This window comes from Nyctibius grandis, chromosome 4 (assembly GCF_013368605.1).
Source record: "Nyctibius grandis isolate bNycGra1 chromosome 4, bNycGra1.pri, whole genome shotgun sequence".
In the NCBI taxonomy this organism is placed as follows: domain Eukaryota; kingdom Metazoa; phylum Chordata; class Aves; order Nyctibiiformes; family Nyctibiidae; genus Nyctibius; species Nyctibius grandis.
Genome location: NC_090661.1, coordinates 27,843,036 through 27,871,019, shown reverse-complemented (window position 1 = coordinate 27,871,019; position 27,984 = coordinate 27,843,036). Strand labels below are relative to the sequence as shown.

General features: G+C 44.1%; 2 protein-coding genes across 8 annotated transcripts; one reads left to right on the top strand and one right to left on the bottom strand.

Annotated features, from left to right (window-relative positions):
• Positions 1-90: 90 nt before the first annotated feature.
• HARBI1 (harbinger transposase derived 1) lies at positions 91-2,988 on the bottom strand. The gene is made up of 3 exons (XM_068400099.1): positions 2,732-2,988; positions 1,497-2,227; positions 91-911 (listed from the first exon to the last, which is right to left on the bottom strand). Exons 2-3 carry the CDS (start codon positions 2,164-2,166, stop codon positions 535-537), a joined length of 1,047 nt encoding a protein of 348 aa, XP_068256200.1. The 5' UTR covers positions 2,167-2,227; positions 2,732-2,988; the 3' UTR covers positions 91-534.
• Positions 2,781-27,649, top strand: ATG13 (autophagy related 13). Of its 7 annotated transcripts, none has more exons than XM_068400094.1 (18): positions 2,781-3,164; positions 9,010-9,091; positions 9,936-10,016; positions 10,672-10,791; positions 11,234-11,280; positions 11,832-11,972; positions 13,018-13,058; positions 13,583-13,679; positions 14,037-14,135; positions 14,880-14,970; positions 17,389-17,487; positions 19,174-19,284; positions 20,063-20,196; positions 21,404-21,521; positions 22,257-22,334; positions 22,631-22,747; positions 23,210-23,338; positions 24,567-27,649. In XM_068400094.1, the coding sequence occupies exons 2-18, from the start codon at positions 9,023-9,025 to the stop codon at positions 24,642-24,644; spliced, it is 1,650 nt and encodes a 549-aa protein (XP_068256195.1). In that variant the 5' UTR covers positions 2,781-3,164; positions 9,010-9,022; the 3' UTR covers positions 24,645-27,649. The 7 variants fall into 7 exon arrangements, with proteins under 7 accessions (XP_068256195.1, XP_068256194.1, XP_068256197.1 ...); XM_068400093.1 differs by having other exon boundaries at positions 2,865-3,468; XM_068400091.1 differs by lacking the exon at positions 2,781-3,164 and adding an exon at positions 3,776-4,129.
• The last annotated feature ends 335 nt before the right edge of the window (positions 27,650-27,984 follow it).

Below are 27,984 nucleotides of genomic sequence, written 5' to 3'. Positions count from 1 at the left end.
CTGTCAGCCTTCAGAGGAATCACTGGGTTTTGTGAGATGTGCAAAATGGTATTTAGCAAGAATTTATATCTGCAAATGAAAAGATAAATGTTTGCTTTGCTGCTCATGAATTCAGAGTAGACATGAGCCCACGTGGAAGTTTAATTTGTGTGAAATACTGTTTAAAAATCAATCATAAATGCTTTGGGTTATAAGGTGGCATAGAATTGTTGTGTTGTAAAACACTGTGAGGCTTACAGATTTTTCATAATTATCGAAGACATTTCCCAAGTTTCTCCACTGATCTCACATTAGTCATTGTTCTCTAAATCAGATGAAAGGGGAGTCTATAAGCATCACAACAGTAAAAATTTAGCAATTAAATTGCATCTCTGGAGAGACAGAGAGAGGTTCAGAATACTGTCTGGAATGAAGAGAGTAAAATCTCTCCTCATCTCGTGTCTGCTCAGTCTTTACAAACTTACAGAGGAAGGGGCATATTTACTCTGTCTATCTTCCCAGACGAATTGTTATAAGCCTTCCCCCGTCACAACATTAGCTAAAATGAGTAAGTAAAAGCTCCTGACGAACACGGCAGGCTTCCGAGTCCATTGATTCCATTTGCTCGTACTCTTCTTCCGGTTGTTCCACGTGTCCTGTGGCCGGGGAAGACCACACATCCAGCCCGTGTTCCAGGGAGATGTTATGGAGCACACAGCAGGCCAGAATGATGTGGCTGGATTTCTCTGGAGAATACTGCAGGGTCCCTTTGGACCCATCCAGGCAGCGGAAACGTGACCGAATGGTTCTGAATGTCCGCTCAATGACATTGTGAGTGGCAGAATGCGCCATGTTGTAACGATATTCAGCAGGTGTCTCAGGGATATGCAGAGGGGTCATCAGCCATGTTCGGAGTAAGAAGGAGCTGTCACCTGTTAGCAGTGAAAAGGAAGAGGACGTACCTACAGTTAACCACAGATTTCAGCTCTTGACCCTTAGTTTTCTGGTACTGCAGACACAGAATAACTTATTTCTCTGGCTAAAACACAAGGCATGAGAAAGCATGAAAGAGCAACAACAACTCAGGTTTACAAATGTGACAAAAACAAAATAACAGCATTCAGGTTTACACAGAGAAATCCTGGAAGAACAAGGAACAGTTTTAAGATAACTCATTTACTACGTAATACAGTGAAAGACAGCTGGACTAGGGCCCCACATAGAATTAAAAATTGCATAATTCAGCTTAGAAAGGTGTAGGATACTGAAAACAAGCTCTCAACAGAACGAATGTAAACTAATACATACAATAATCAGACTGTATAAAACACAGATTGGAAGTTACTGTTCTAGACTTCTAAGAGAAGGGTCGTCCACACTGAGTTGCTAATCTCCAGGAATTTGCAGGAAAGCAATCAAAAGTAAACACATCACTTGTGCCCAGAGGCTCTAGACTCAATAAGGAGACAATATATAATAGACTTTCCACAGAAAACAACAATGAAAAATTGACTTACCAAGTAGCCAGCCATCTTTATGTAGCTCAGTTTCAAACCGGCTTGTAAGGGCTGCCTGCTGTAACACCGTGCAGTCGGGCAGGCTGCCCGGCCAGTGCGTTTCTGCACTCAGGAGGGCTCCTCTGGCATCACACACCATCAGGCAGTTCAGAGAATGGAGACCCTTTCGGTTCACATAGGACAGGTCCTCAGCGTTTGGCGCTTTGATTGCCACGTGGGTGCAGTCAACCACCCCCAGCACTCCCGGCATGCCTGCCAGCCCATAAAAGTCATCCTTCAGGCTCTGCACGGTAGCTTCATCCTCAGGGAAGTGAATAAACTGTGAGGCTCTTTCCACCAATGCTTCAGTTACATTGGCAACACAGCGGCTCATGGAGGCTTGACTAATGCCAATAGCATCCCCCATGCGAGTCTGGAAGGAGCCAGAGGTATAGAAACCCAATGCAGCAAGTATCTGTGTCTCGGGACTGATGGCCCTGGACCGCTGCGTGGGGCGAGAGACACTGGCTCCCAGGAGATCCACCAGGTAGTAAATGAACTGTCGGGGAAAGCCGTACGTGGATACTAGATACTCATCCGTGACATCCTCCAGCTTGAAGCGATCCAAAGTCCTGTGTCCGCGGCCATAGAGCAAGAGGTCGCAGTCAAGAATCGCAATAGGTACAGCCATGGCTAACGGCCGGGGGGTCCTCTGGGGCTCCTCCGTTACAGAGCTTTCCCAGAGCCTTCACCTGCACAAAGCAAAGGGGAAGGAGACTCACAACAGTTTTTACTGGTCAGCCGTTACCATTTTCCTTTTACTCAGGTTATCCAGCAAATCTTTTTACTTCTTTGTAAAGTACTTTGCTTTTGGAAGCACGGGGGTGGAAGCAGGAGGGCTCACTGCGGAGCTGACAACTCCGCAGCCCTGCCCGGCGGGAGGGGGCCTGGCGCTGGCAGGAATTTACTTCCCGTGCCTGGGAGGGGCTGGTGCCCCGCAGCAGCCCCCTTCCTGGGTTTGGGGACCGTCCCCAGCCACTGCCGACCCTGCCACGTTCGGACCCGGAATGGCAGAGGCACGAACCGCCGGGAGCCGTGTGTGCGTCCCCGCCCCGCTGCCGTCGGGCGGGTGAAGCGGACCCGGCGGGCCCGGCCCTCGCGGCCCACCCCTGCGCGCTGAGGGGCAGCGCGGCGACCCCGCCGGCAGCGCCCGGGCCCGGGCGCCCGCCCCTGCCGAGCGCCGACCCGGCCCTTACCGGCCTGCGGACGCTTCCAGGCGGCCCCCCATCCCCGAGGAGCCCGCGGCCTCCGCCGCGCTGCTCGCCGGCCCGGCTCCCGCGGCGGACGGCGCCTTTACCGCCACCCCGCCGAGGCCCCCACGTTCGCCGCGGCAGATTCGCCACAGCAAGGGGGCTCCCGGCGGGAGCGGCGGCGGGCGCAGCCCCTCTAACCTGGCTCCCGGCTCCCTCCCCTGCCGGCCCGGGGCGGTGCGGTGGGCGGGGAGCGACGGCGGCCGCTCCGCGTGGAAAGTGCCTCCGCGGACACCCGGGCACCTCCCTCTATCCGTGCCCCCGCCCGCCCGCAGCGGATGAAAACAAACAGCGGCGGCGATGGCGGCGGCGCGGCGCAGGCCGCGGCTCTGAGGGCAGCGGCAGCCTGACCCCCGCCGGCGGCCCCGCACTCCCAGAGGTGCTGACACCTGCGGCTGCGAGACCCCCGCCGGCCCGAGCGCCGGGGCCCGGGACCAAGGAGGAGGCGGACGAGGAGGCGGAGGAGGGGGGGCGCTGGCCGGGGCCCCAGGGCGGCCGTGGGGCCCCTGGGGCTTGGAGGCGCCGGTAGCGGGCCCGGGGCCGCGGGGAGCCCCCCGTGCCCGGCGGGGCGCTGAGGAGACGCCGGGGCACGGCGGGGGAGCGGGGCGGCGGGCCCCCCTCGGGCACCCGGGCCTCCGCGAGGGATGAGCCGCCGCGCCGCCAGCAGTGCCGCCCCCGCGCAGGTACCGCGGCCGGGCCGCGCCGCGGGTGGGAGCTGCGGACGGCTCTTCGCGGGGAGCGGGACGTGGGTCTTAAGCCCTTGGCTGCGGCTTCGTGTCTCCGTTTTACTTTCGCTTCGCTGCGCGCTGAAGTCAGGGTTGGTGCAGCCGTGTGGGGCTTTGTGTTCCCAGCGGCTGGTGACTGTCAGTGGAGGCTGGGAAGGATGTGGCCCGCAGGAATCTCTCCAAGACGTGCCTTTTAAAATCAAAATGCTTCAGAGCCTGTCAGAACTTCAGACCCCACGGTCCATTGTATAGTTTTCCTGTAACGTATGAGTTTGCTGTCTGTTAGGAAAGGTCAGGGGTTTAGAAATCATTGCGTCTTTCTTTCCTGTTAGAGCTGTGGCTCTTAGGGCACTGCCAGAGTCGTTCCCATCTATTCGGTGGGAGGAGAGGCACCTTCCCTGTCAGTGACCTGGTAGAAAAGGGATGCTTTGGACTAAGCCTGCAAGCTGCCTACTTACGAATCTCAAAAGCAGTGTGACTAGGCACGTTGTAATGGGGGAAAAACATGGTAAATTACTGCCTTAGCTGAAAATTAGTTGGCTACGCAAATGAAGTTTAGAGCATCTCCAGATAATTGCAGGAGTGACCTGAACTGGTGGAACCCTCCTTCTTGTGGCAAGTAAGTCATTCAGATGAGCCAGGCTGTATTTAAATGTCTGGAAGGATCATACAGGATCACCTTATTTTGCTTAAATGGTATTGTATAATCTCAACCTTTCTGAACACGTATTCACACAAAAGTTGAGACCTGGTGATTATATTGGTGGTTGTAGTACAGGGTACGTAGAAGGAGATTCTGGTTTAGTCTGTATACTTTGTCCTGACAAACAAAATGAGAGGAGGGACCTTTGAACTGGCACCATTTTTAGACCTTAGGGAAGTACAGAATGTAACTGCCGGTCAACAAGAATTACTTAATTTTGGTTTTAAGCCAGTGGAGCTGGCAGTGCTGGCTTTAGTAAGATATTTCCTAAGCTGGGAAGTCATTTATTGGTTATGAAGTATCTATTTCCTGATCAGCAGGAAAAATTGCCTCTTTATCAGTCAAAACTTAACCATATAGTGAAGTACAGAGCCTTTGATTTCATCAGAATATTTATATTATGTGAAACAGTTTTTCTGCTAGAATCTACTCTAGTCTTCTCTTAAAATAATGCATAAACTTTAAAGAATGAGAGTGGCACACCTTAAAATTTAGAACTGTTCCCTCCCTCTCCCCAGGTTTCTGACTAACCTACTGAGAAGGCAAAATGGAGATTAATTTTAAGTAATTGTAGGATACTGGAGTTTGACTTGTAGGCCTAGCCTTGTAACAGAGCGCTGTCTTTATGGAGATCTTTTTATAGTTGCTTATTAATGTGCTCAAAATACCTGCTTGCAGTGAAGCTTCTTGGTCATTGAAGAGGATGTTCTAGGAAAGCTTTCTTGGCAGTCAAGGCTATTTGTCAAAGGCACTCCATTAATAAAGCTTCAAAAACTTCCATGTGCTTCTTTTTTACCTGATGATTCAACAAGACTTTTCTGGAGCTTCACATAGGACATCCTCAGAGATTGGATTTGGGTCCTGTATTAACAAAGAAGTTCTGAAAGAACTTGGCAGGGACAAGGAGCGCGGTCCAAGGGGCACAGTCAGGTAACCAGGACCGTACAGCTGGGATGAGAGCTGTCCACACAGCCCTCTCCTTACAGCGGCAGCCCTTCTTGTTTCTTCCCTCTGGTCTTTTTAATTGCACTCTGGGATAGGAACCATGAGTAATTATTTTGCATTGGTAAATATCTGTTTGAAAGGAAAGCACGATGACTTTAAGGTAGCAGCCGTGGCTCAGAGTGAAATCCCAGAGGAGGGAGGTGATGGAAGCGACCTGTATATACTTTCCCCAGCAGCTGTAATAATGCCTGGTGTGTGTCAGGTGCTTCTCCTGCGTTCCCGTTTATGTCAGCGAGTGTCAGACAGACATACAGGCTACATTCCCACGCATGAAACATCTACTGTAATACAAGTGTTCACGGGTGTTACTGTGCGCCTGCCGTGTGCCCGGGTTGCAGGTATGGGCTGGCAGGGGGACTGCTGCTGTGGGAGTGGAGCATGGCATGCTGGTAGCTGTAGTTTCCGTGGGCTGTACCAAGGCACGAAGGGGAGGGCTTTTGCGGTTCGTTGCATCATGCAAATAGGGTGTCATCAGCTTATGCTGATGTGTCCTTTTCCTTGGAGAAGGAGAGTATAAATACCAGTAGAGTGTATAAGGCACAATGCTTTGATGTTAAACTGTTGGATAAGCCTAGCATGCTTCTCTGCCTCATAACCTTGTGAGAAAGAATAAGGCTTTAGTCAAAAGAGTCACATGTGGCAGTTCTCCTTTGAACATCCATCTCTGACATTTCTGTTCAGAGGAAGGTGGAGACAAAGGCATATAAATAAACACAATAGTGTGAAAAAGCATGTTGCAGGAAAAGGGAGACAAAGCAAAAAGCTATGTGGCCAAGATGCTCATTTTTACCTGTGGACAGCCTATGTGTAAGGCTAAAGCAGTGAGGTATCAGTTTATTTAAGGGATTACTTGGTTGAGGGGGAATCGTCATCTGTGGGTTTCTAACCTAGACCAAAGGTTATTTCCTTCTAGTTGTTATTCAGTGTAAAATTACACAGCGTCTTCCTTGAGCTAAGCATATGCCCTGATACTGGCACTTAACGAGCAGTGCTGGCATTGCAACCCACAGGACCTGAGAAGTTGAACGAGTTTGGTGCAACTAAGTTTAAAGAATTTCGTTCCTGTTCAGGTCAGTTGGTGGCAGCTAACCTGAGGGTACTGAGGCATTTTTGTAAATGAAATGTTTGCTGTAATTCTAGGCCTGTCTTGACTCTTACCAATAATCATTCTAAAGGTGAACACTGTCCTAAGCCTCAGCAGATCTCAGGTAATCACCAGCAGGTGCTCCTGCAAAAATGAGGATATGGTGGTCATCAGATGAGAGCCCTTAGACATGTCAGGAGCCGAGTTCAAAGGTCCCAGTTTCCCCCTGAAAGTACAGATTCCTGACAGGAAACCTTCCCCAATACTTCCTGCTCTACTTTAGGCTCTGGTGAGTCAACTGTTGCTAGCATTTGAAGCTTGAGAGGTAAGAGCATGAATCTCCAAATGTTTCGTGAATGTTACAGATAGTTTGAGATCTTGCAGGAAGAATCCCAGTTCTGCTGGAGCAGGGCAGAACCACGAAGCTCTCCTTCTTTGACCCCTGAATCTAAGACATGGCTTTGGTGGCTTTTTCTCTCCTCTCTAGAGATATTTGGGTCATTAGAACTAATTCCTGTACTGCACAGAGAACCATGCAGATGATCTGCTTTGTTTCCTTTCCTAACAGACCAGTGAGGCTAACACCTTCCATTAGTTCCCCAACATTTTGCGATAGTTAATACCAGAATTCTTTTCCAGCCCCATGAGGCAAATGTAGATGCGTTATTTGACAGCTCTCCTACAACATCAGGATATATACTTCCTTGCAACTTTCTCCAGGGGTCACGTAGAAATGCCCTCTTCTTTTCACATTAAAAGCTAATTTGATTTCTCTTGGTATTTAAATGTCTGCATTCTCTTTGCTGAGAAAAAGATGTATTTTTTTAATGCAGTATTTTATTGCCCATATCAGCCATGTTTCGTTGTAGATCTGGGGTCCTCTCAACCCTTACAGTGCTTTACTTAGTTAAGTCAAAAGAATACTGACAGGTCATTTTTGCCTATTTTTTTTGTGGTGGGAAGTGTCTATACTAAAAACTTTTTTTTTTTAAGTTAGAGCGATGCATCGATTAAACATCTAGCACTTTAAGTGGTGACTTCCTTTTGCATCGTGTTCCCCCCCCCCCCCCTGCCCAGTAGAAAAGATCTGTAATCTCTGTCTAGTGGAGGTAAGGCAGGGAAAGACAGTAAAACACTTATGATGAGGAGGTTAAAATATCCAAAAGATAATTTGGTAATGCATCTAACGTTGAATCACTTGTGTTGTTAGTTCTCAAATTAAATTATAATTTGTAATGAGAACAGTACAGTGCTAGGAGATGCAGTTTGAATGTAGCCTAGGAACTTTCAACCATGTTAGATGTCCAGCTTTCTTTTTATCGAGTTGTTCAGAAAGCAGCCCTCTTCTCTATAAAATGGTCTATAAATTGCAGTACTCTTATCTAGCAGCCCTTCTTAATGATGCACCTAAAGCATTACTTAAAATAAGCATTTACTGCTGTTGAGATATTTTAAATAGAAGTTCTGGATGTGCGTAGTCATTAAAGATTATATGATATTTTCTGTGTGAACCTTTATTAGCCCCTTTGTCCTGCTAAGCTTTACTTTTTATAAATAGCATACCTCGCTGCAAGTTCAGTCTTTGCTTAAAGATTCAACACGGAGTAACCTTGTGCACGGCAGCTGCTCGTGCTCACTGACCTTAGACCACCACCGTTTCTGTGATGAGCAGCGCGTTCGGTAAATACGCGATGTTTGACAAGCTGCTTCAGGCTGATTAGCCGTCTCAAAACAAAAACAGCAACAGGAATTAAGAGTGAATTAATACTTTGAAGGCTTATGAGCAAAAAGTACAATTAATGTGGCTAATTAAGGCATTCCTCCCCATGGTCTCTATATGATTATTAACTTACATGTGAAGAAACTGAGAGACAGATAAATTGTGATTTATCCCAGGCCATGTGACTCGATGGTGGCAGAAATCTGATTAGTGCCTTGGCCTGCCTCGCTTCAGGCGCTGTGCGAGTTCATTGTATTGCTAGAAACAATCTGAAAAACTGTGTTGAAAAACGAGGCAGTGTGGATGTGGGGGCTAAGTACTTGTCATCAGAGCTTTCAAGAGAAGGGAACAGAGAATTTTTGTGTATCCCTTGGCAAAAATGTATCATTTCAGTTGGTTGTAGGTAAATTTGTAGCTGTACAGATTTACTGCAAGTGCTATCTGTTTTAAGTAAAGAGGCAGGGTACCCGTTCCAGCAATGGTTTGTTATATAGGTTTCAATATCTGCTTAAATACTGCTGGAATACTGTTTTTAGAATTTCAGACTCACAAAAGCAATTTGGCTTGATTCTGACCAGTGCTGATAACTGAAGATATATTATTTCTGAAGCAGAGACTGCCATGTCTGATGGATAGCTTGGTATAGAATCCAGTCAGTGTGGTGTTGGGGTGTTTTGGGGCTTTTTTTTGGCTTTGTTTTTTTTTAACTAAGGTAGCAAAACTGGAGAACTTGTACCCAGTTTTAATTGTGAGCTCCTTCTGTTGTTTCTTTTCTAGTATCTTTTGCACTGACCAGATAAATTATGCATGTTTATACCTTACACCCAACTCTCAAAGTTCTTAGCATGTTAGTATTTTGACAGGTAGAGGTCTTTGATGCTTATCATTTCTCTTGAGGTAACCTCTAATGATAAAATATTTTTAAATCTTGATATCCAAACGAAAGCTGAAGGAAGACTTCATTCCTATGCTTGTGCTACATTTCAGATTGCCATATGCAATGGACACTGATCTCAGTTCCCAGGACAGGAAAGACCTGGACAAGTTCATCAAATTTTTTGCTTTAAAGGTAACTTTTTCTCCTATGGGCAAATGCCTCTTCTTTCTTGTTTAAGAAAAGCCATACTTGCTGTGGCCAGAGTAACAGGGTTGGGGTTTGGGGTTTTTTTTTGTTTTGTTTTTGCTAAAGACCAAAGCAAGAAAAGCTGATAGCAAATTTAGGAGATTCCTGAGAATAACTAGAAAAACATCTTTCCCCCTTTTTTCCTACCTTCAAAACCTCGTCCTTCCCCCAGAAGCGTCCTGCTATAGAATCAGTTACAGGCACTTCACACTTCTGTCAGCTTTGGGCTCCTATCAGCACACCTAACCATCCAGCTGTTAGGTAGCATCTTCTGTTGGACTCCACTCTTTCTTGTCAGCCTATCTAAATTTTTATATTGCATCCAAAAGCAATAATACCAGAATGTTGTTTTGAATTATGTTGATATGTAGTTACAAAATTTGGCCTCACTTGGTACATAGATGCAAGTAGATACTGTGACAATGGTTATGTTATAAATGTACATATTCAGTTGACTTACATTTATGTGTCCAGGTTCAGCATATAGTTGTAAATTTTGTTTCAGTATTACTGAAAACTGTGCAACTCCTGATCACAAAGTTGACTTAGTCAATTCATGTTATTACCAAGAAAGGTCAGCTTAAAATGATTTTCTGTCTGAAATAGATTTCCCTGTTATATGTAATAATTGGAATTGATTACACCCGAAGATTAGCATAGCAAACTCTACTTCTCTACATCCTGGTCAGCCCTTTCAGTCTTTTACTTGGAATTTGTCTAGCTCAGGTTCTGAACTGAGGGCTCTGCTGAGCTCAAAACATGAGTGTGTATCTTTTCCTTTCTGTTCCAGACGGTACAAGTAATTGTCCAGGCCCGACTCGGAGAGAAAATCTGTACCCGATCATCATCCTCCCCAACAGGCTCTGACTGGGTAACGTCATGTTTATTAAAGCAGCTCCATAACTGTTGGGGTTTTTGTGTGTGTGCATACATGTGCATGTGTGTTGAGAACACAATGTAGTTGTTACAGTCTTGTGCAGACTATAATAACTATTCATAGAATAACTACTATATTCAATTATACTCATTGGTGGTGTGTTGTTTTGTTGTTGTTGTTGACATGCAACGTGTCACTCTAGGCTCTTAAGGGCTGATTAGGGGAGAGATAAATGATACCCCTAAGCAACTGGTGCCAGCTAAGGCACATTTCCAAGATCTGCTGGGGGTGGGGTGATGAGTTTTTTTCTGTTAGAAGTTTGCAACTCTGCCATTCAGGACTTTGTAAGTAATGGGCTTTATTAAAATTGAAGAGACTCAAGATACTCTGTGGGCAAACACAGGACTCAAGTGAGGGAAAAGGAACATGACTTTTATGGCAGGATCAAGAAAAACATTTGAATTAGCAGCCAAGGCAGTGTTTGCAAATGTGAAAAGCCTGAGTCCATCTGGGAATTTTCTGTTTCATAAATATTTCAGTGGACACTGACCTAGTATGTTATATATGGGTCTATGAGTCTGTCTGCAGTGCACCGTTAGGCAGTTGTTCAAAGAAATTAAAAAAATTAATCATCTCTTTCATTCTGCAGTTCAATTTGGCAATCAAAGATATACCGGAGGTTACTCATGAAGCAAAGAAAGCCCTGTCAGGACAACTACCTGCTGTTGGACGGTCTATGTGCGTGGAGATTTCTCTCAAAACCTCAGAGGTGAGAATGGAGTCAAAATAGATACCTTTTTTTTTCGCTTGAATCTTAAGTCACCTATCAGAGCTCCTGCCCTTTAGTTCAAGAGAATGTGAAAATATCTTAATTTATGAAGTTAGGTAGTATGCTAATCAAAAGAAATGTACTGTTTAACAGGAGCAATTCGCTGCAAATATCTGAAACCAAACACACAAATAATAACAGCAGCAAAATTTAGTTTCTTAGACCATGAAGAGCTTAGCCATTCTGAGGAAGGTATTCTCTAGGTGATCTAGTTGTGCAGTGAGACTTCCAGTGCACCTTTTTCTATTGTTGCATTACAAGAAAGTGGGAGCCAGGAGAAACATCTTCATTGAGAACTATGGCTGTTGCTGATCATTAATGAGATGTGAAAAGGTTTGTGTTCTGAAGTGAGCTTTTGTTTGCTGTCTGTTCTCTGATCCAGGGGGACTCCATGGAGCTGGAAATTTGGTGTCTAGAAATGAATGAAAAGTAAGTGCATTCTTCACACTTTCTTTGCATGTGTGTGTGTGTTTTAGCTGATGAAATGGGGAAGCGTGCTCAATCCATGGTGACGAATGAGCACTTACTGGCTGTGTGGCTCGGAACACTTCAGAGGGAAGTCCCCTCTTTGTCTAGTGCAGCAGTCAAACTGTTTAATATTGGCATCAAGAAAATAAACTAGTAATTTTATTCCTTCTTCATTCTTCCGTTACAACTAGTACACCTCCTCGGGTACAAGAATTCATACACTCAGTAACTACAAATGTTTTTAATACTGAAAATTGTTTCTATCTACTAGAAGGTTGCATGGCATTTTCCAGCAATTACCTCTACAACAGGTGACTCGATTGAAGTAGGACTCTTAGTTGGTTGGTCAGTAACAGGTAGCCACACCAGGGCTTTATTTTATCATTTTGGCGATAAAACTGACATTAAACAATTGGCCCAGACTCATTTTGATTTAAAAAAAAAAAACAAAACAACAACCCAAACCCCCTTATTGAGAACAAAAGACTAATTTTTTCCTTTGTGTTCTATAGGTGTGACAAAGAAATCAAAGTTTCGTACACTGTGTACAACAGGCTGTCTCTACTGCTGAAGTCTTTGCTTGCTATAACCAGGGTAACTCCAGCCTACAGACTCTCAAGGAAACAAGGCCATGAATATGTAATATTGTACAGGTAAAGTGCAATACGAAATTACTCATTTGAAATACAAACAACAGAGACTCTAGACTTGCACCGTGCAGCTGTAAATGTGGTAAAAAGGGATAAGTGATATAAATTCAAATGATTTGGATTTAACTACTACTGATCAGTGACAGAAGAGAACTCTGGGCTGTGTATCATCTTGTAGCCTCCATCTGAGCCTTTGAAAGAAAAACTAAGCACAAGCTGTGAAGTGTTGTTGTTTGCCTACCGTGTTGAGAAGAAAACAAAAATTCTGCATGCAAGCACTGGTTAAACTGCTTATTAGCATCCAGTTGTTCAGTGTCTGGCCTGTATTTGATAAATGCCTGTTTACATTGCACATAACTGCAATGCATACTTTTGCAGTATAGATTGAGATTCTCTCCTGCTATTCCATTTTAAAGATGCATCCTTAGCTCCACTTCCTGTAGTTCTTGCAGTTTACTCATCCAAATACTGAGTTCAACTCTGTTTAGCCTGTGAGATCTGACTGGCTTGTAGTTCATGGTTATCACCTTCCAGTCTTTGTTCTTGGCTTTGAGAAAAGTCTTTGACACGTTTGCATAGGTAATTTAGGTGATTCTAAATCTCAGGTTTGTTATCATTTGCACAGGTGCTTCCATTGCTGGTTTGGTATATACTTAAGAGCAGGTCTCTTTACAGCACAGTTAATCTTTTATGTTGTGTGATAAGTATCTGCTTTTTGACTCAGACCTTTCCGTGAAGTTTATATCAGTTCACATTTTTGCTCTGAACTGTAGACTTGCCATAGAGACTTAAAAAACTTAAGAGAAATTTCTGATTACACTACCATTTTCTGTTCCTTTTTCTTTTTAAGTGACATGTCTTCCTCTCAAGTAGCTGGAACGCTTTTTTTGAGATGGGCATTCTAGCCACTACTTTTCTTTTTTTTCTAAAGAGGAAACGTAGTTCCAACCTTTCAACTCATGAATTTAAATAAGGAATAAGGCTATGTATAGCATTATGACCCCACTGGACCTAATATGTTTTCTTTTTCCTTTTCCTTTTTCTGCAGGATATATTTTGGTGAAGTACAACTGAGTGGCTTGGGAGAAGGTATGGTTAGGCAACACACACAAACTAGAGCAGGACTATTTTCCATACTGGCAAGCCATTTAGTACTATTCCTAAGTGCCACAGGAAGATTAAGCCTGAGGTTTTACACATGCTTTTTATCTGGATCTATCAGCGAAGGGTCATGTCATAAGGTGACAGATATAATGGTGGTACTTTGACAAAATCTAGGGTGATTGCCTTTTTGACTATAGTGATCCAGAACTGAAATAAGACTATGGAGGTATGTTGATAAGGGACAGGACTGGTAAAGGAGATCATGATCTACTCAGGACCAAGGAGCACTTCAGAGCAATATTTCAGACCAAGATAGAAAGCAACATCAGGAGTCTACCAGCAAGGCAACCTATTGCTGCTGTTTTGTTACGGGTTCTATACATGTGTTTGGAGTTCAGATTGCAAGGGATAATGGAAACACTATAGAAATAAGATAATGTAACATCAGAATAGGGCAGTATGGAACATAAATAATCAGTGAAACTGATAATCATTCCTTAACCATACAGGTTTCCAGACAGTCCGTGTTGGGACAGTGGGTACCCCAGTGGGCACCATCACTTTGTCTTGTGCCTACAGAATCAACCTCGCTTTCATGTCAACAAGGTAAGAAAATGTGATCGTGCCAGAAACTGTTTTACAATAATGTACTATTAAACCCCACATATTATAAGCCCCTAAATCCTTCCCTTCTGCTTATCCTTTCCTGCTGTGATTCTCCTTCATGGAGAATACTCTCTCTCCTGCTTAAGTCTTGCAGAAAGGGGAGTATTTGGGTAGCCCAGAGCCAGACTCCAGAACTCCAAATTGTTGATGCATGCTTGGAGTTGCAGGGCTGAATTGTAAAGATGCTCTGGTCCCATTAACAGACACAAGGGTTTTCTGTGAGGGCACCATGAATTAGGATGAGTGTAGAGAAAAAAAGCAGTCTTACCAATAACACCATTGCTTGTTGCCTTGCAGGCAGTTTGAGAGGACCCCTCCTATCATGGGGATTATCATTGATCACTTTGTGGACCGTCCCTATCCCAGCTCTTCGCCCATGCATCCCTGCAATTACAGGTGAGGAAATACTGAGTTGAAGTCATGGGCCATGGTGAAGGCATCAATTATGCCCAAATACAGAGCCTTTTCCACTGCCTGCTGACTGCATGGGAAGGGAGACTGGAGGATTAGTGTCAGTCGTATTGGCATGGTTGAGCATATGAGGAAAGGTGACATTTTTCTCCTCACGTCTAGAAGACTGAGTGCAGCAAGCCCCAGTATTTTCCCAAATTTCTTACAGAAGTGCTTGGATACAGAGGATGTTTAACCTTGGCTGCCTTTGGAAATTTGAAAGCGTAACAGTTAATCCTGCTTTAGAACGACATGTTCAGAGGCATGCAACTCCAGATATTTCCATCGGGGAAAGATATGAGTTACATTTCTCTTTGTAGATGAGAGGTTTGTCTTCCCTAAAATGCACGTGAGGGCACTCAGATTGGGACCAGCGGTATTTTTTGACAATGGTTCTGTAAACACCAAAGCCAGTAGCATTAGCTGGTATAACAAAACCTTTAGTTAAAAAAACATAGAAGGAAGTGTTTCTGTTTGGGGGTAGAAGAGGATCGCCTGGGGAAAATTAGTTTCCGTACCCTGTTTTCCTCTGTTCTGCCAAGCAGATTATAAGAGCCCTTCATAATTCTCCTTTCAACTCCACCCAAATACTCTCAACCTCTCTGCAATGTTTGTCCCAGTATGTTTTACTATTTGTTTGTTTTAAGGAATATTTCCAGTTAGGAAGCTTTTCTTTTCTTGCTGCTTTAGAGCTGGTGAGGACAATGGTGCAGCGTACCCCTCAGTAGAAGATTCCCAAGAAGTGTGTACCACGTCTTTTTCCACCTCTCCTCCATCTCAGGTAAGAGAAACGAGGCTGTTTTTACTCCTAGATAGAACAATCACTGTTAGGGTAGTGCGAACACTCCTACATCAACTACTGTGCAAACAGGCAACCCCCTGCTGCTAATAAAAATGTAATGTGTGGGTTATTTATATCATTACACTCTGAGTAAAACCTAGTTAGATACTAACTTCAATAACATGCTAGGGGACTAGAAAGACTGAATTACTGAGAAAAATTAAAAGAACTTACTCCTGTAGCTGGGCTGAGATGTGCTTGAAGAGGACAGCAGTGTACTTAACACATTCACATACCGATACCACAAGAAGAGGATTTAAGAGAGTGATGCCAGGCAGCATAAGAGGAGGTAACAGACTGACATTGAGAAAGAAACATTGAAATATCAGGAAAATGCTTATTGCACAGTCATATTTTCTGCATTGCAGAATGGAAAAGCAGGGAAAAGACAAAAGCCGTATTTGTTAAGACCATCTAAAACTAGTTGGGGCAGCAGGAATAAGCATCAGCAAACAAATCAGATCATAGTATTGAACTAGGGGCTTAATACTCTGTACTTCCATCTACCCATGCAAATTTCATTTAAGTTTCAATTTTAAAATAAATAGATAATGGTTTCCTTCTGAATCTCAAAAAAGAAACTCAAATTCCTCCTTCTTCTACTGTCCTTATGTATGACTCCACAGTTCTCTATTTTGAAGACTTGGCCAGGTTTGCTGTTTTCCTGTAGCTTTAAATATTCAAGAATGTCCTGCCTTGTTGTCCAGCCAAGCAGATGGCTCTACTGAACTTTAAAGACAATCTAAAGACTTTAAATTTCTTTTGCTGTGGATGTGAAACACAGAATGAAGTATAATTGGAATGCTGTTCCAAACTGAAAGAATTTGCTATGGGTCTTTCCACTGCTTCAGAGGAATTAGTATGACTAGTTTAGCAGAATGTATTCTACTGTATGAATGAGCCAGAAATGAGCTTTTCTTAGGAAGCGTTTTTGTGCCAAGTGGATTTTAGGTGACAGGGCATCAGGCAACGTTGAACTAATCAGCCAGCACTCACAGTAAGTCTGATGGAATAAAGCTTTTCTTATTCTGCCGTACACAGCTCAGGAGGTGAGTTTGTGGCAGAGTTGTGTCCTGCCTTTTCACAAAATGGGTTAAATGAAAAGGGGTTCATAAAGAAATTTCTGCTGGCTTGCTTGTGCCAGTGTTACTTAACAGTAATACTGTATGTAAATACATTGAAGTTGACATTTCCCCAGGGAACATGAAGCTTTGCTGTCACTGAGGGGAAAAGCTTTATGAAACCAGATGAACTTTGAGGATTCACATTAAGTATGAGCCCACATTCTTGCTTTTCCTGTGGCTCATAGTTGCCATATGCTGTGCGCTTATTTATAAAGCAACTGCCAGTCTTTGTTACCACAGTTAGAATTGTAAGGCTGTCTTGGCAGAGTGTTCTAAAGTAAATTAGAGGGGGAAAAAAGAGCTGATGTCTTTCTCCAGCTTTCTATTTACAACTTAATGTGTAGGAAAATACTGGGAACTGTGTGATTCTGTAGGCATTGTCCAAATCTCTGCCTGCCTTCCCACTAGAAACGAGGCCTAACCTGCATGATACAAGGGAATAGGTGTTACCTTCTCCCTGTGGCCTTGCCTAGTATGACTCTGTGTGTTGTGGAGTAGCCCAAATTTCAGGAGAAAGTCCGGCCACGGCTAATACCCAGAAATGAAGCTTTCATAAAACTGAAAACTATTGGTAGGAAAGTGACTGGGAGAAGGTATGGGATTGAATGAGGTTTGGATTGCATTAGTACCCTCTGGGAGACAGTGTTTACTTCTGGAGCATCACTCCTCTTGAAGGAGTTTCTCTTCATATCAATGTGTTTGAATTGCACCTTAGTGTGTGTCCCCTTTATTCTAAGGGTGCAGCACAGACCTGCCAAGATACGATCCCTCAGAATGCTGGAAGATTAGGAGTGTGTATGGATGGAGAGTATTGAAATACATGTAATTTGTACATTCTGAAAAAAAGAAGAGATTACTCTTGGCTTTTTCTAGCATCCACTCAGCCTTCTCCTTGCTAATTGGCTGGTACCAATTTTCATTAGCTGTGGAACAGTCTCTGGCAGTTACTTTCTGTCACTGTTCACTGGCGTCTAAAATATTACCTATGTTGAGTGTTTCACTGAGGTTGGAAAACAGTCAATTCTTTACAAAATGAATGTGCTTCTGGCGATACTTCTGCTCTGCGTATAGGTGTGGCTGCTGCAGCCAAAACCTCTTCACTAGCTTTCAGTTCATCCAACTCTTTATAGCTCTTCTCTGAAGTCCTTCTCTCTCTCTCTCTCTTTCTCCCCCTCCCCTTCTCTCACTCTCTCTCTTTTCCTTGTTTCCTCTGTGTGTCTGTGTCTGTGCACAGTGTGTTTTTACTGTCACAAAGGCACACTTTCAGACCCCTCCTCCTGTGGTGACGGACACCTTGAAGGTCCCAGTGATGGGACTGGCAGTTTCACATCAAGTGAGTTGTCAACAGACTATGCTATACATGGCCAGATATAGTTCTGGCATGACAGAACGAATACAGGAAAGTACAAATTTGGCAAAGTGGAATGTTTGCTGTGCGTGGGAAAGGCTGGTGAGCCCAAAATGGGCCAAGCATATTATTGAGACAGGCTGCTTAAATGCCTTTGCAGATGAAGGTCTCCCAAAGACAAGACAAGCACCCCTGAATAAACAGCAGCTGTTGCAAGGATTAATTGTTAGTGAGAGACACAATTAGTAAGGCACAGTGCTGAATGTTTTCTCTTAACAGCCAGTGTCCCTAGAACCTGCCCAGTCATTAGTTAGAACTTTTCCAGGGTTAAAACAGAGGAGGAACTTGAAGGAGGAGGGAAAAAGAAAAAAACTGAAACAAAAATATCACGTCATCTGTCTTCCTGGTTACAAGAAACACCTTATGAAAACCTGAATTAGTATTCTTTGTTTACATCTCACAGGTTTGTCTAAAGTCATGTTCCTCGTGATTGTGCAGGTTTCTCACAACAGAGGACAGAGAAATATTTTAAAAAATAGAAACACTTAGCTACCACAGAATTGCCAGAGGATTTTTAAAGGCAGGTGGAGAACGAAGCAGTTCGAGGTTAAAAGTTTTATAGTTCTAATGGTAACAATGACTGTAAGACAGGACTTGGAAAAATGGTTCAAGAATGAAGAAGCATGGCTGTAGCTACTGAAGATTTCTTAAACAGAAGTAATATCAGTGGCAACAGTCCCTAGAATCCTTCAGGAATTTCTACAGGAAGATGAGTGAAAGTAATCTTCAAAGTAACACAAATTCTTCAAAAAGAGTCAAGCTGGCTGGATGCCTGTAGGAGGAAAACACGTAACAATATTGTACCTGCTCTTCTCTAAGAAGAGATCATTCCATTCAGCTTAACTAGCCTCCTGTGAATAAAAGTGCTGTTGATCATTCAGACCCTTGTAAACTACGTCAGCATTGGCACTGCTGGATTATCACATGCAGACCTCTGAAAGAAGTGTTCCTCTTGAGGTCAAGCTAGCCAAAACAGGAAAGTTTTATTTAATCCAACTAGCTAGATTTCTGCTTAGGGTGTCTAAGGAACTTCTGGGTTTCACTGCTTCCAGCACTTCATTCCTAAAGCAATCTCACAAGGGTTAGCTTCCCAGTTCTCTTTACCTAGTATATTTATGGGACTCCATATTCTTTAGCTGAAGCTATTTGAACAGGCCCTGAAGCTCAGCTATTTTAACGTGCAATGGGAATGGATTCAAATAGCTGATAATGCAGCTGCTTTGGGGGAAAAATATTAAATATTGGCTCTTTAATAACTTGATGATGGCATTCATGCTTTTTCCAGTATGTGACACACGCCTGTAGAGCAGAGCTTCCCTGTGACTGGATGTCAGTCATACCTTGCACAGCCTTCTCCTATATGTGTGGGAAACAAGTCTTGTTTTCTTGTCAAGGCCCAGACTTAGTCCCCTGCAAGAAGAACTTTTTAAAATAATAACCTTCATGATTGATTCCAATGAAAACCTACCATCCTTCTGCCAGCCTGAAATGCTGTGCTGTGCCTCTGACTTCTCCTGTTCCTTCTTCAGTGACTGATGCTTATTCAGCCTGTGGGGCGTTCCCTTGCCTCTCTCCTCTCCCTTTGCCCTTGTTTTTTCTCTTCTTTCTTAGCTTTCCAGCTCTCGTCTTTCCTATCAGCCTGCTGCCCTGGGAGTTGGATCAGCTGACATGGGGTATCCTGTACTCTTTGCTGGTGGCTTGAATGCTGCACACCCTCACCAGGTACTTGTGGAGGGTAGAACAGGCGTGGCTGGTATTGCAACCATTATGTGTCACTTGTACATCTGAGAGAGGCCTTGAAACTAGTGCATGCATTGGTATCCTGTCTTTCAGGAATGAAAAGAATCTAGGGGAGTACAGAGAAAGCACAACTTGCAGAGGAGCTGGGAATTGGCTCCTCAACATCCTTGACTTTGGGGTAGGGTAGGGGTCATGTGGAGAAACTACGCCAAGAGAACAGGCACCAGAACCATTTGTCCCCACCAGCATGTCACTGATTCCAAACCTGGCTGTCTTACAGCGCTGCTGCCCCTGTAGCTGTCCAAGCACAGCACTGTAGTGTAGACAGAGGATACACTGACAGGCAGTCTGTATTGGCGTATTTGTATCCATTCATCAGACAAAATAAATTCACAGAAGTCTCTTTCTGCCTGTGATGTTGCTTCTACACTAGAGTTTTGCTGACACTGTGATGGTAACAAGAGGATATGATTATTTCCCCACCCCCGCCTTGAAGCAGAGAACCTATGGCCTGAGAGCTCTGCAGTGTAAAACAGGCCTGAAGTGAAGAGGAGTGGAGTAGGAAAGGGATAAAAAAAGAGTTTGTGTTGTGGTGATCACTTTCTAATCGACACCTCTCTCTGCTTCATGGGGGGTTAGAGCCCAATCATATGCCAAAACCCCCACAACTAGTCCCAAAATGACAGAATCTGCTCTGTATTGCACTGTGGTGTTGGTCTGATTTTGAGATCTCTAGCTTGACCGTTCCTCTCCATCTTAGTTGATTGGTCCAGGCAAAGAGGGGGGAGTTCCCCCGATTCCTAGCCAGCCAGCACATGGCACTCAAGCTGACCAAGAGAGGATGTGCACCCCACTGGATGGAGTCCACTACTCAGCAGCTACTCCTTCTAGTAGGTAGGTTGGTTTTAGATGATCCACACCTTGTGCTAGCCCTTTTATAAACCTGTTAAGATAAAACTTTGTGTGTTTTCCCCTTTTTAGCTATTGTTCGGAGCATAGGTACTGTCTTTCCATCCCCCAAATCAACTAGCAGCTTTCTCTGATTGGGGCTTTTTCAGCCTTTCTCCAAACAATGATCTTGCCCATCTACTTACACCTGGCTAGTCACTCTGACATCTTTACACCTTCTGTTATGTTCATTTTATTATCAATTTTATCTTATTCTCTCTACTGTTTTTGCTGATTGATTGTAAAAGAACAAGATGAAGTAACGTCACAAGTGAGTCTTAAATTCTCCAGAGACTTAGTGTGAACTGTTACCGAAAATGGTTGTAGTTGCCAAAATCTGTTCACTATTTTATTAAGAAACTTTAGGCACAAAGTTACTTAAAAGGAAACAATGCAACCTCAGACTGTCCAAAATCACCTCCCTCTCAGCTAATTAAATCATTCTTTTTTTTTTTTTTTGGTCACCATATTTATTTCTTGTGAAGTGTCTCTTGGGGTCACATAGTTCTGAGTCAAGTATCTTAAGCAGAGATTTTGCTGTGGGGAAACTAAAAGTCATAGTTGCACTAACACTTTACTGGGTATGCTGTAGTCCTCTTGCCAGAAGACTCAAACATTTATTTTTTCGTTTTAAAGTTCTGAATACCTGTGGTAGGAATAAAACAGGTCACAGAAATATCCAGTAGTCATGCAGTGACTTAATCATCTGGCAGTGGCTGTTGTGATGTGTAAGACTGCTGCTTTTGTAACCTGAGTGACAGATATAATTCTGGTTCTTGCCCTCGCATCCTGACAGATCTGTGACTGCTGCGTTACTAAAAAAGTGATAGTGGTGAACAGGAATTGCTGCAAAAATGCATATTCTGAAGTTAAAAGTCCATCTCCAAAAAGAAAAGCCTATTTCAGTTGACAGCAACTTTTCATTCAACTCAATAGTTTTCATCCAGCTTTAAACAAAAATCTGATTCCATGAGTATCCCACTCTCCTTCTGTGCTCATGACTGAGGAGGAAGGTGTGATACGAGGACAGAGATTCTGTTATCCTTCTAATACTAGGATTAAACACAGATAAATGAAGGAGTCTTGTAAAGCATGTCATTTGTCTATATTGGTTGTGCTGTGAGTCACTAATTAGTCTCTTTTCCTCCCTGAGTGAGGACACAGAAACAGTATCAAACAGCAGTGAAGGGAAGTGTGGCTCCCCGCATGACCTTTTGGAGACCATCTTTATCCGGAAGGTGGGAGCTTTTGTCAACAAACCCATTAATCAGGTAATTAGCAGTAGATCTCCTCAGGGGGCACCATAATATCTTGCTTCTCCTATCTGTTCCTACACAAAAAGCACCGCAATGCCAGGGCAACCCTGGAGACAGAGAGTGCATATTCCTACCCGCTGCGTTTCCCTACAGGGTCTTGTCACAGGCATGTTTTTCATAAAATCTTTTTGGGATGTGACAGCCATGGAATTTGCCCCACTTTGCCCACACCCTATTTGGGTATGGAAGACTTGATACTCCATTTGGGTATCACAATGTTGTGCCACTACCGCAGGTTCATGAACTGGGGAAGCTGGTAGCAAGCCTCCCTTCCTTGAAGGGACATACAGCAGACCAGTTCATCACAAGAAAACAAGCATTTGAGCTCAGCTAGGACAACTTAAGAGGTCTGCCTGGTTCCTAGGGCTGCTCTTAAGTTTATTAAGCCCTTTTCTGGGCCTTTTGGATGGATGAAGGAGAATTGTTTGAATTTGTAGCAGTTTGTTAATCCTTTCCTGTATTACACAAGATGTATGTAAGCAATCTCACCTCAGAGTACGTATCTGCATTAAGTCAGCTGAGTACAGTCTCCCTATTTTATGCCTTTTAAATGGGGTTGTCAGCCTCCTGCCTAACTGCTGACATGATCTTGGGCAATTTTTAGCAGGCCTGACAAAGACTTTCAATATCCTTTTCTGTGCTGGGTAAGCAGAGCATCTTAGTGAAATTCTGTTTGCTGAATCTCCTCAGGTGACCATGGCCAACTTAGACATTCCTTTTGCCATGTTTGCTCCCAAGAATATTGAGCTGGAAGATAACGACCCCATGGTAAGCCTCTTCCAGAGGTAAAATATGTGCCTTCTTAGCATCCGTTGTACAACATCCATGCTATTCCCTACTTTTTTGGTTTTTGAGCAAAGAACTAGTTATTCAGATTTGTTTGGTTTCAGGAAATCTCCCGTGTTGAGCCTTGGGCTCTCTAGACATGCAAATACCAGTATGTGTTTGCTGCCCCTGCTGTAGCCTGTTTATTGTCCAACCTCCTAACTGCCCCCACACTGTCAAAATACACAGACAGACGTGATGATAAGATCAGTACTCACCGTCTTTGATTTCTTGGGCAGGTCAATCCTCCTGACTCCCCAGAAACTGAATCTCCTCTCCAAGGCAGCTTACACTCGGAGGGCTCCAGTGGCAGCAGCACAGGGAACACCCATGATGACTTTGTTATGATTGACTTTGTAAGTGCCCTCATCAGTGCTCTCACATAACATCTGCATCTTAGATGGGCTTCAGGTGCTGGTACAATGGCAAATCATGTAAGAGTAGTTTTCAATGGGGGTGGAAAAGACCCATGATTCACAGTTTGAAACTAGAGCTTGACGGTCCCCAAACTGAAAAGACACTGATACTCAGAACCAACAGCTACAAATGAAATACTCTTTCAGTTTCCTACCAATACCTGGGATTGGTGTCCTCTTTCTAATGCCTAAAGGAGCCAGATTTCAAGGAAATACTCTCTTCCAAGTGCTTATGCAAGCACAGATCTTGGCTGTTCTTCAGTTATTTAATCTGCATTATTCCAGCAACAGTTGTAATGCCAAGATGTTTACTGATAGCAGGTAATGACTTTACCTGAGATTAAGGCGAAAGGGAAGCCGGTGTCTCTGAATGGGAACTAATAGCAGTATCTTTGATTCTAGAAACCAGCATTTTCAAAAGATGACATTCTTCCGATGGACCTGGGGACGTTTTACCGTGAGTTTCAGAACCCCCCTCAACTCAGCAGCCTCTCCATTGATATTGGAGCGCAGTCCATGGCAGAGGATTTGGTATGGAAACCTGAAATTTCTGTTTATGGGAATCATATGTTCTTTATAATGCTCTTCCTATTCATGGTTTGAAAAAAGTCGTATCTTCATAGAATCATAGAATAGTTTGGGATGGAAGGGACCATTAAAGGTCATTTAGTCCAGCCCCCATGCAGCGAGCAGGGACATCTTCAACTAGATCAGGTTGCTCAGAGCCCCATCCAACCTGACCCTGAATGTTTCCAGGGATGGGGCGTCTACCACTTCTCTGGGCAACCTGTTCCAGTGTTTCACCACCTTCATCATAAAAAATTTCTTCCTGATACCTAGTCTAAATCTACCCTTTTAGATTAAAACCATCACCCCTTGTCCTATTGCTACACGCCCTACTAAAAAGTCTGTCCCCATCTTTCTTATAAGCCCCCTTTAAGTATGGAAAGGCTGCAATAAGGTCTTCCCAGAGCCTTCTCTTCTCCAGGCTGAACAACCCCAACTCTCTCAAGCTGTCCTCATAGGAGAGGTGTTCATCCCTCTGATCATTTTTGTGGCCCTCTTCTAGACCTGCTCCAACAGGTCCATGTCTTTCCTGTACTTCTCAGAAGACAGGCCCTGCCCAAACAAGGTGCCTCGCTAATATGTTCCAGATAAATGGAAATTTGTTTGTGGCACACCTGAGCCTCTGAAACTGGTGTGTTTATCTTCAAGCTGAAAGCTGCTGCCACGTGCTTGCTGTGGCTGTCATTCAAACCCCCAAAACTAATCCTACCTCTGCCATGTCAAGCTTAGTGGCAAACTAGGCCTGACCTTGCAGCCTGAGCAGAGGTAAAATCCTGGTGTGGCTGATCAAAGTCACATCTGGGTGAGTGCAATATTGGCCTTGCAGACATTGTAACATACTGTGGGGAAAAAATAATATGAAAGGCTAAGAGCTGCAAGTGGCTTGATGAAGGCGGTGACATAAACAGGTTGTTGTGCTGCAGCTGGTGGCGAGAATTGCACAAGGTGAGGCCCCAGTGCACCTACTGTTCCTGCAAAACAAACACACTCTGGGCAGAGTGCCCTCCTCAGGGACACTTGCTGGGTGCTGCTAGAGGACTCCTGGTTTTGTGCGTGTGGTCAGGGGAGCGCAGAGCAGTGGAGAGGGGTTGCATGACTCGGAAACAGAATTTTTGCCTTAGAGTGTGTGTTTAAAGCTTCCTTTTATCTGCTGTGAATGGGCCCTGATCTACACCCTTATTTGCCCTTCCAGGACTCCTTACCAGAGAAGCTGGCAGTCCACGAGAAAAACGTCAAAGAGTTTGATGCCTTTGTAGAAACCTTGCAGTGAAGCTGTTTTCCAGTTTTGCTGCAGCAGTTCTTCCTCCTCAAGGCATCCTGGAGAATGACATCAACAAATCTCTCTATTGCCCCTGCTCTGCCTTTTGTCTCACTTTGACTAGTTCCTTCCATCAAGTGAGCTTTCTTTGATTGCTCTATTCAACAGGAGATACAGCTCATCTGCTGATTTTTCTCAACTACACCACCACATAGTTCTGGACTGCTTTTCCTGCTCACAGTCAGTTTTGAATTTAAGACTTCAGTATGGACACAGGAAGTCAAACTCCAGTGTCCGAAACTTATTTTCTCCTCAGTCTCTGTTCCGTATGGAGGGGCTTTGTGAAAAGTTGCCATATGCTTCCTCCAAAGGTCCTATGGTGTAAGTTCCCTAGGTATAGCTTCTTGCTAACTGACTTTTTCCTACAGTCTCTGATTCTGTTAGAGCATAGAAAGCTTTGGCTCATTTCCAAGGTCTGTGAGTTCAGCAGATTCAACAGTTTTAAGTCCAGGACATCCATTCTGCAGAACGGGGCATTTCATCCTGAGTTCAGTGTGAGTGCCTGGAGCCCAGGGAGAGGCGTCAGCTTTGGGACCTGTGTAATTCAAATTACCTTTGTTTTCCTGCTTCTATGGAAGGGGGTCTCTACACAGTCGTTTTGTGTGAGGCCGCCTATTACGCTTGCTGATAAGCAGGAATGAAACTACAGACACACTTTCCACATTTCCTTCCTGAGTGTACTGACACTCGGCCGTGCTGAGTTTACCAGTGCTGACTGTTGGCAAGCCTGCGCGTAGCAGCTGTGATGATGCTGAATTCATAGTCTCTGCTTTTGAAATGTAACTGTAAATACTAGGAATCCTGTTTCTTTAGGGTTATGTGACTAGGAGTCTTAGTCCAAGATTCTTTCCTCTAACCCTTGCAGACCTTCCTGCTTTATGGTTAATAGATGATCTTAAGAATCAAGAAATATTTATTGCTTTTAAAGAAACCTATATTTAAAAGATGTTCTGTTTTCATGTAGTAGTGCGGGTCATTCTGCCCTGGATCCCTGCAGACAGCAAGTGTGCCATGGAACCCTGGCCAGTGAGACTGGTCTCTCTTTGCAGGAAAATATCCAAGATATTTATTTTCTAAGACAGACTTGATTATTCTAATATAATACTCTGTTTTGGGGACTGTGTGTCCATTACATCCAGTCAGGGCCCATTGATAGAATGAAATGCACACATCAGTGGAGTGGAGTGGCAGGGACTTGGTGAAAAGCTGTATTCTGATAGGCATGGATGAATTTGCAGCCATTTTCAGCCATTCAGAAGGCAGCTTCTTTGAAGAAGCACATTTTTTGGGAGCTTATGGTACTTTTTAATCAGCTGGCTTTTGATTAGCTGAAATTTTATTTTTGTAATGAGCTGGCTATCAACAGTGTGACTGGCTGGCAGTGCTCTATGGTTGATTTGGCTGTTGCGTGTTTTTTGCCTGGTGTAAGGACAGGAGGAAAAACAGTGACACTAAACAGAAATTTAGATAAGGTAGGTCTTCTTGTGGTTCTCTCTCCTCCTCCCATGTGTAACTAGAGTGAGCAACTGCAAGACCCCTTACTGTCCTAAAACACTTTTTTTTCTTTCTTTCTCCAGAAGTGGGGTTGTGTTGCCTTAGTACTGAGGAAACATCTTCATGTCCTTAGAGTGGTGTGGCAGCTTCAACTTAGCTGCATTCTTAATTTAAAGAGATGATTGCTAGCAGATGACAAGGGAACCCCACCTCCTCTCTAGAACACTATTTCTGTACCACTGCTAGTGCAAGGAACCAAGCTGAAAACAGAGCTTATTGTAAAGTCAGAGCAACACAATGCTTTGAACTTTACCAGCTTTTTTTTTTGTTAAGTGATGTGTTCAGTGGGAGGCCATGTGAGCTCTAAAACTCTAGCTTAAAAGAGCTTTATTGAAGGAAAGCTACCCACCAGAACCTTTTTAGCTTACTCAACCAATTCAACTTTTAAGCAACCTCACACAGAAATTGCTTAGTCCTTGCAAAATAAGATGTGCAAACATTTAAGAAAGCTTCCAAGATAAACAGCTGACAAGAGTGCTTAAGTTACATGAGTTTTAGCAAATAAATACTTGATCCCCATAGCTAAAGCCACCTTGTTTTACAGGTAGAAGGGGTTGCAGAAGAGTGCAGGAACACCAGGAATTAATTTGGATCAGCTGGTTCTCACCTCTGCTCAGGAAGTTGGTCTCTGCCACCTTGTAGGAAGTAGCTCACAGACAGGTGGTTGCTGTCACTTTTCTCTTAATGTACAGGCTGTGCTTGGGAAAGTGGTACGATCTGGGCCGCAGAGCAGCAGAGATGGGGTAAAGTGCTCGTTTACACTGTGTGCATGAAGAAGAACAGAATAGGTTGATCTCCATCTAGCCAGTGCCACTGCTGTTCTGTTCTCCCACTGCCAAGCTGTGGAGCTGGCAGAAAGCATACCACTCTTGATAATCCTGTCCAGAAATTCCCCTGAGCCACATACTCATGCTCATTTGTTGATTCAGTTCCTAACATGGCTACAGCTCCCATCTCTCATAAGGCAGAACATTAGTGTAGCACATTTTTTTCTACTACAAAAGGCTGGAAATTTGCCTATATAAGCTGCTAGTGTTGAGCTGGATGGCCATAGCAATAAGGAGACTCTCTGGGGCTGAGTTATGTGCCTCTTTTCTGGACATTCCTCAGCTTCAACACATAGTTGCTACATCTAGGCTCTTGAGTTCCCTGACCACTGCACAAATGCTCTGCTTCAGGAAAGATCTAGCTGCTGCTGTGGCCTGCCACAGATATGTGTTATGAAGGCTGTTTATTTTAGCAGCTGTCTGCTCGATTCTGTATTAAGGACAGTGTGTACGTAGCTGCTGATTTACAGATACTTTGGGTGAAGGGGAAGGCTCCTAAATTGTATTGTTTTGGAAATAGTCTCCAATGTACTTCAAGTATTCAAAGAATTTCCAATAAAACTTTTACGTAAGCAATGCTGTATTTTGTGCTTTTCTCTGCGTGTACTGACAGGTCTGGGACAGTCCTAGCCTCTCAGTCTTTCTCCTCCAGGAAACCAGACATTCAGAGAGCTGCCTGGCAATGACCGCAGGATGGAGCAGGCTGCTGCCTCCAACAGAGAGGGTAAAATGCACTGGTGTGTTACATTTGGAGTAGTCAGCAGGATGCTGGCGAGGCCGCCTTGCTGGGAGAAGGAGAGCAAGGAAAAGACAGAGTGGGCTGGCTGGTCCCAAATGGAGGCATGGGGAACAGTCACAGTGTTTGGCCCTGGTGGCCTCCCCAATGAGTTGGGAAGCAGAATTATCTGGAT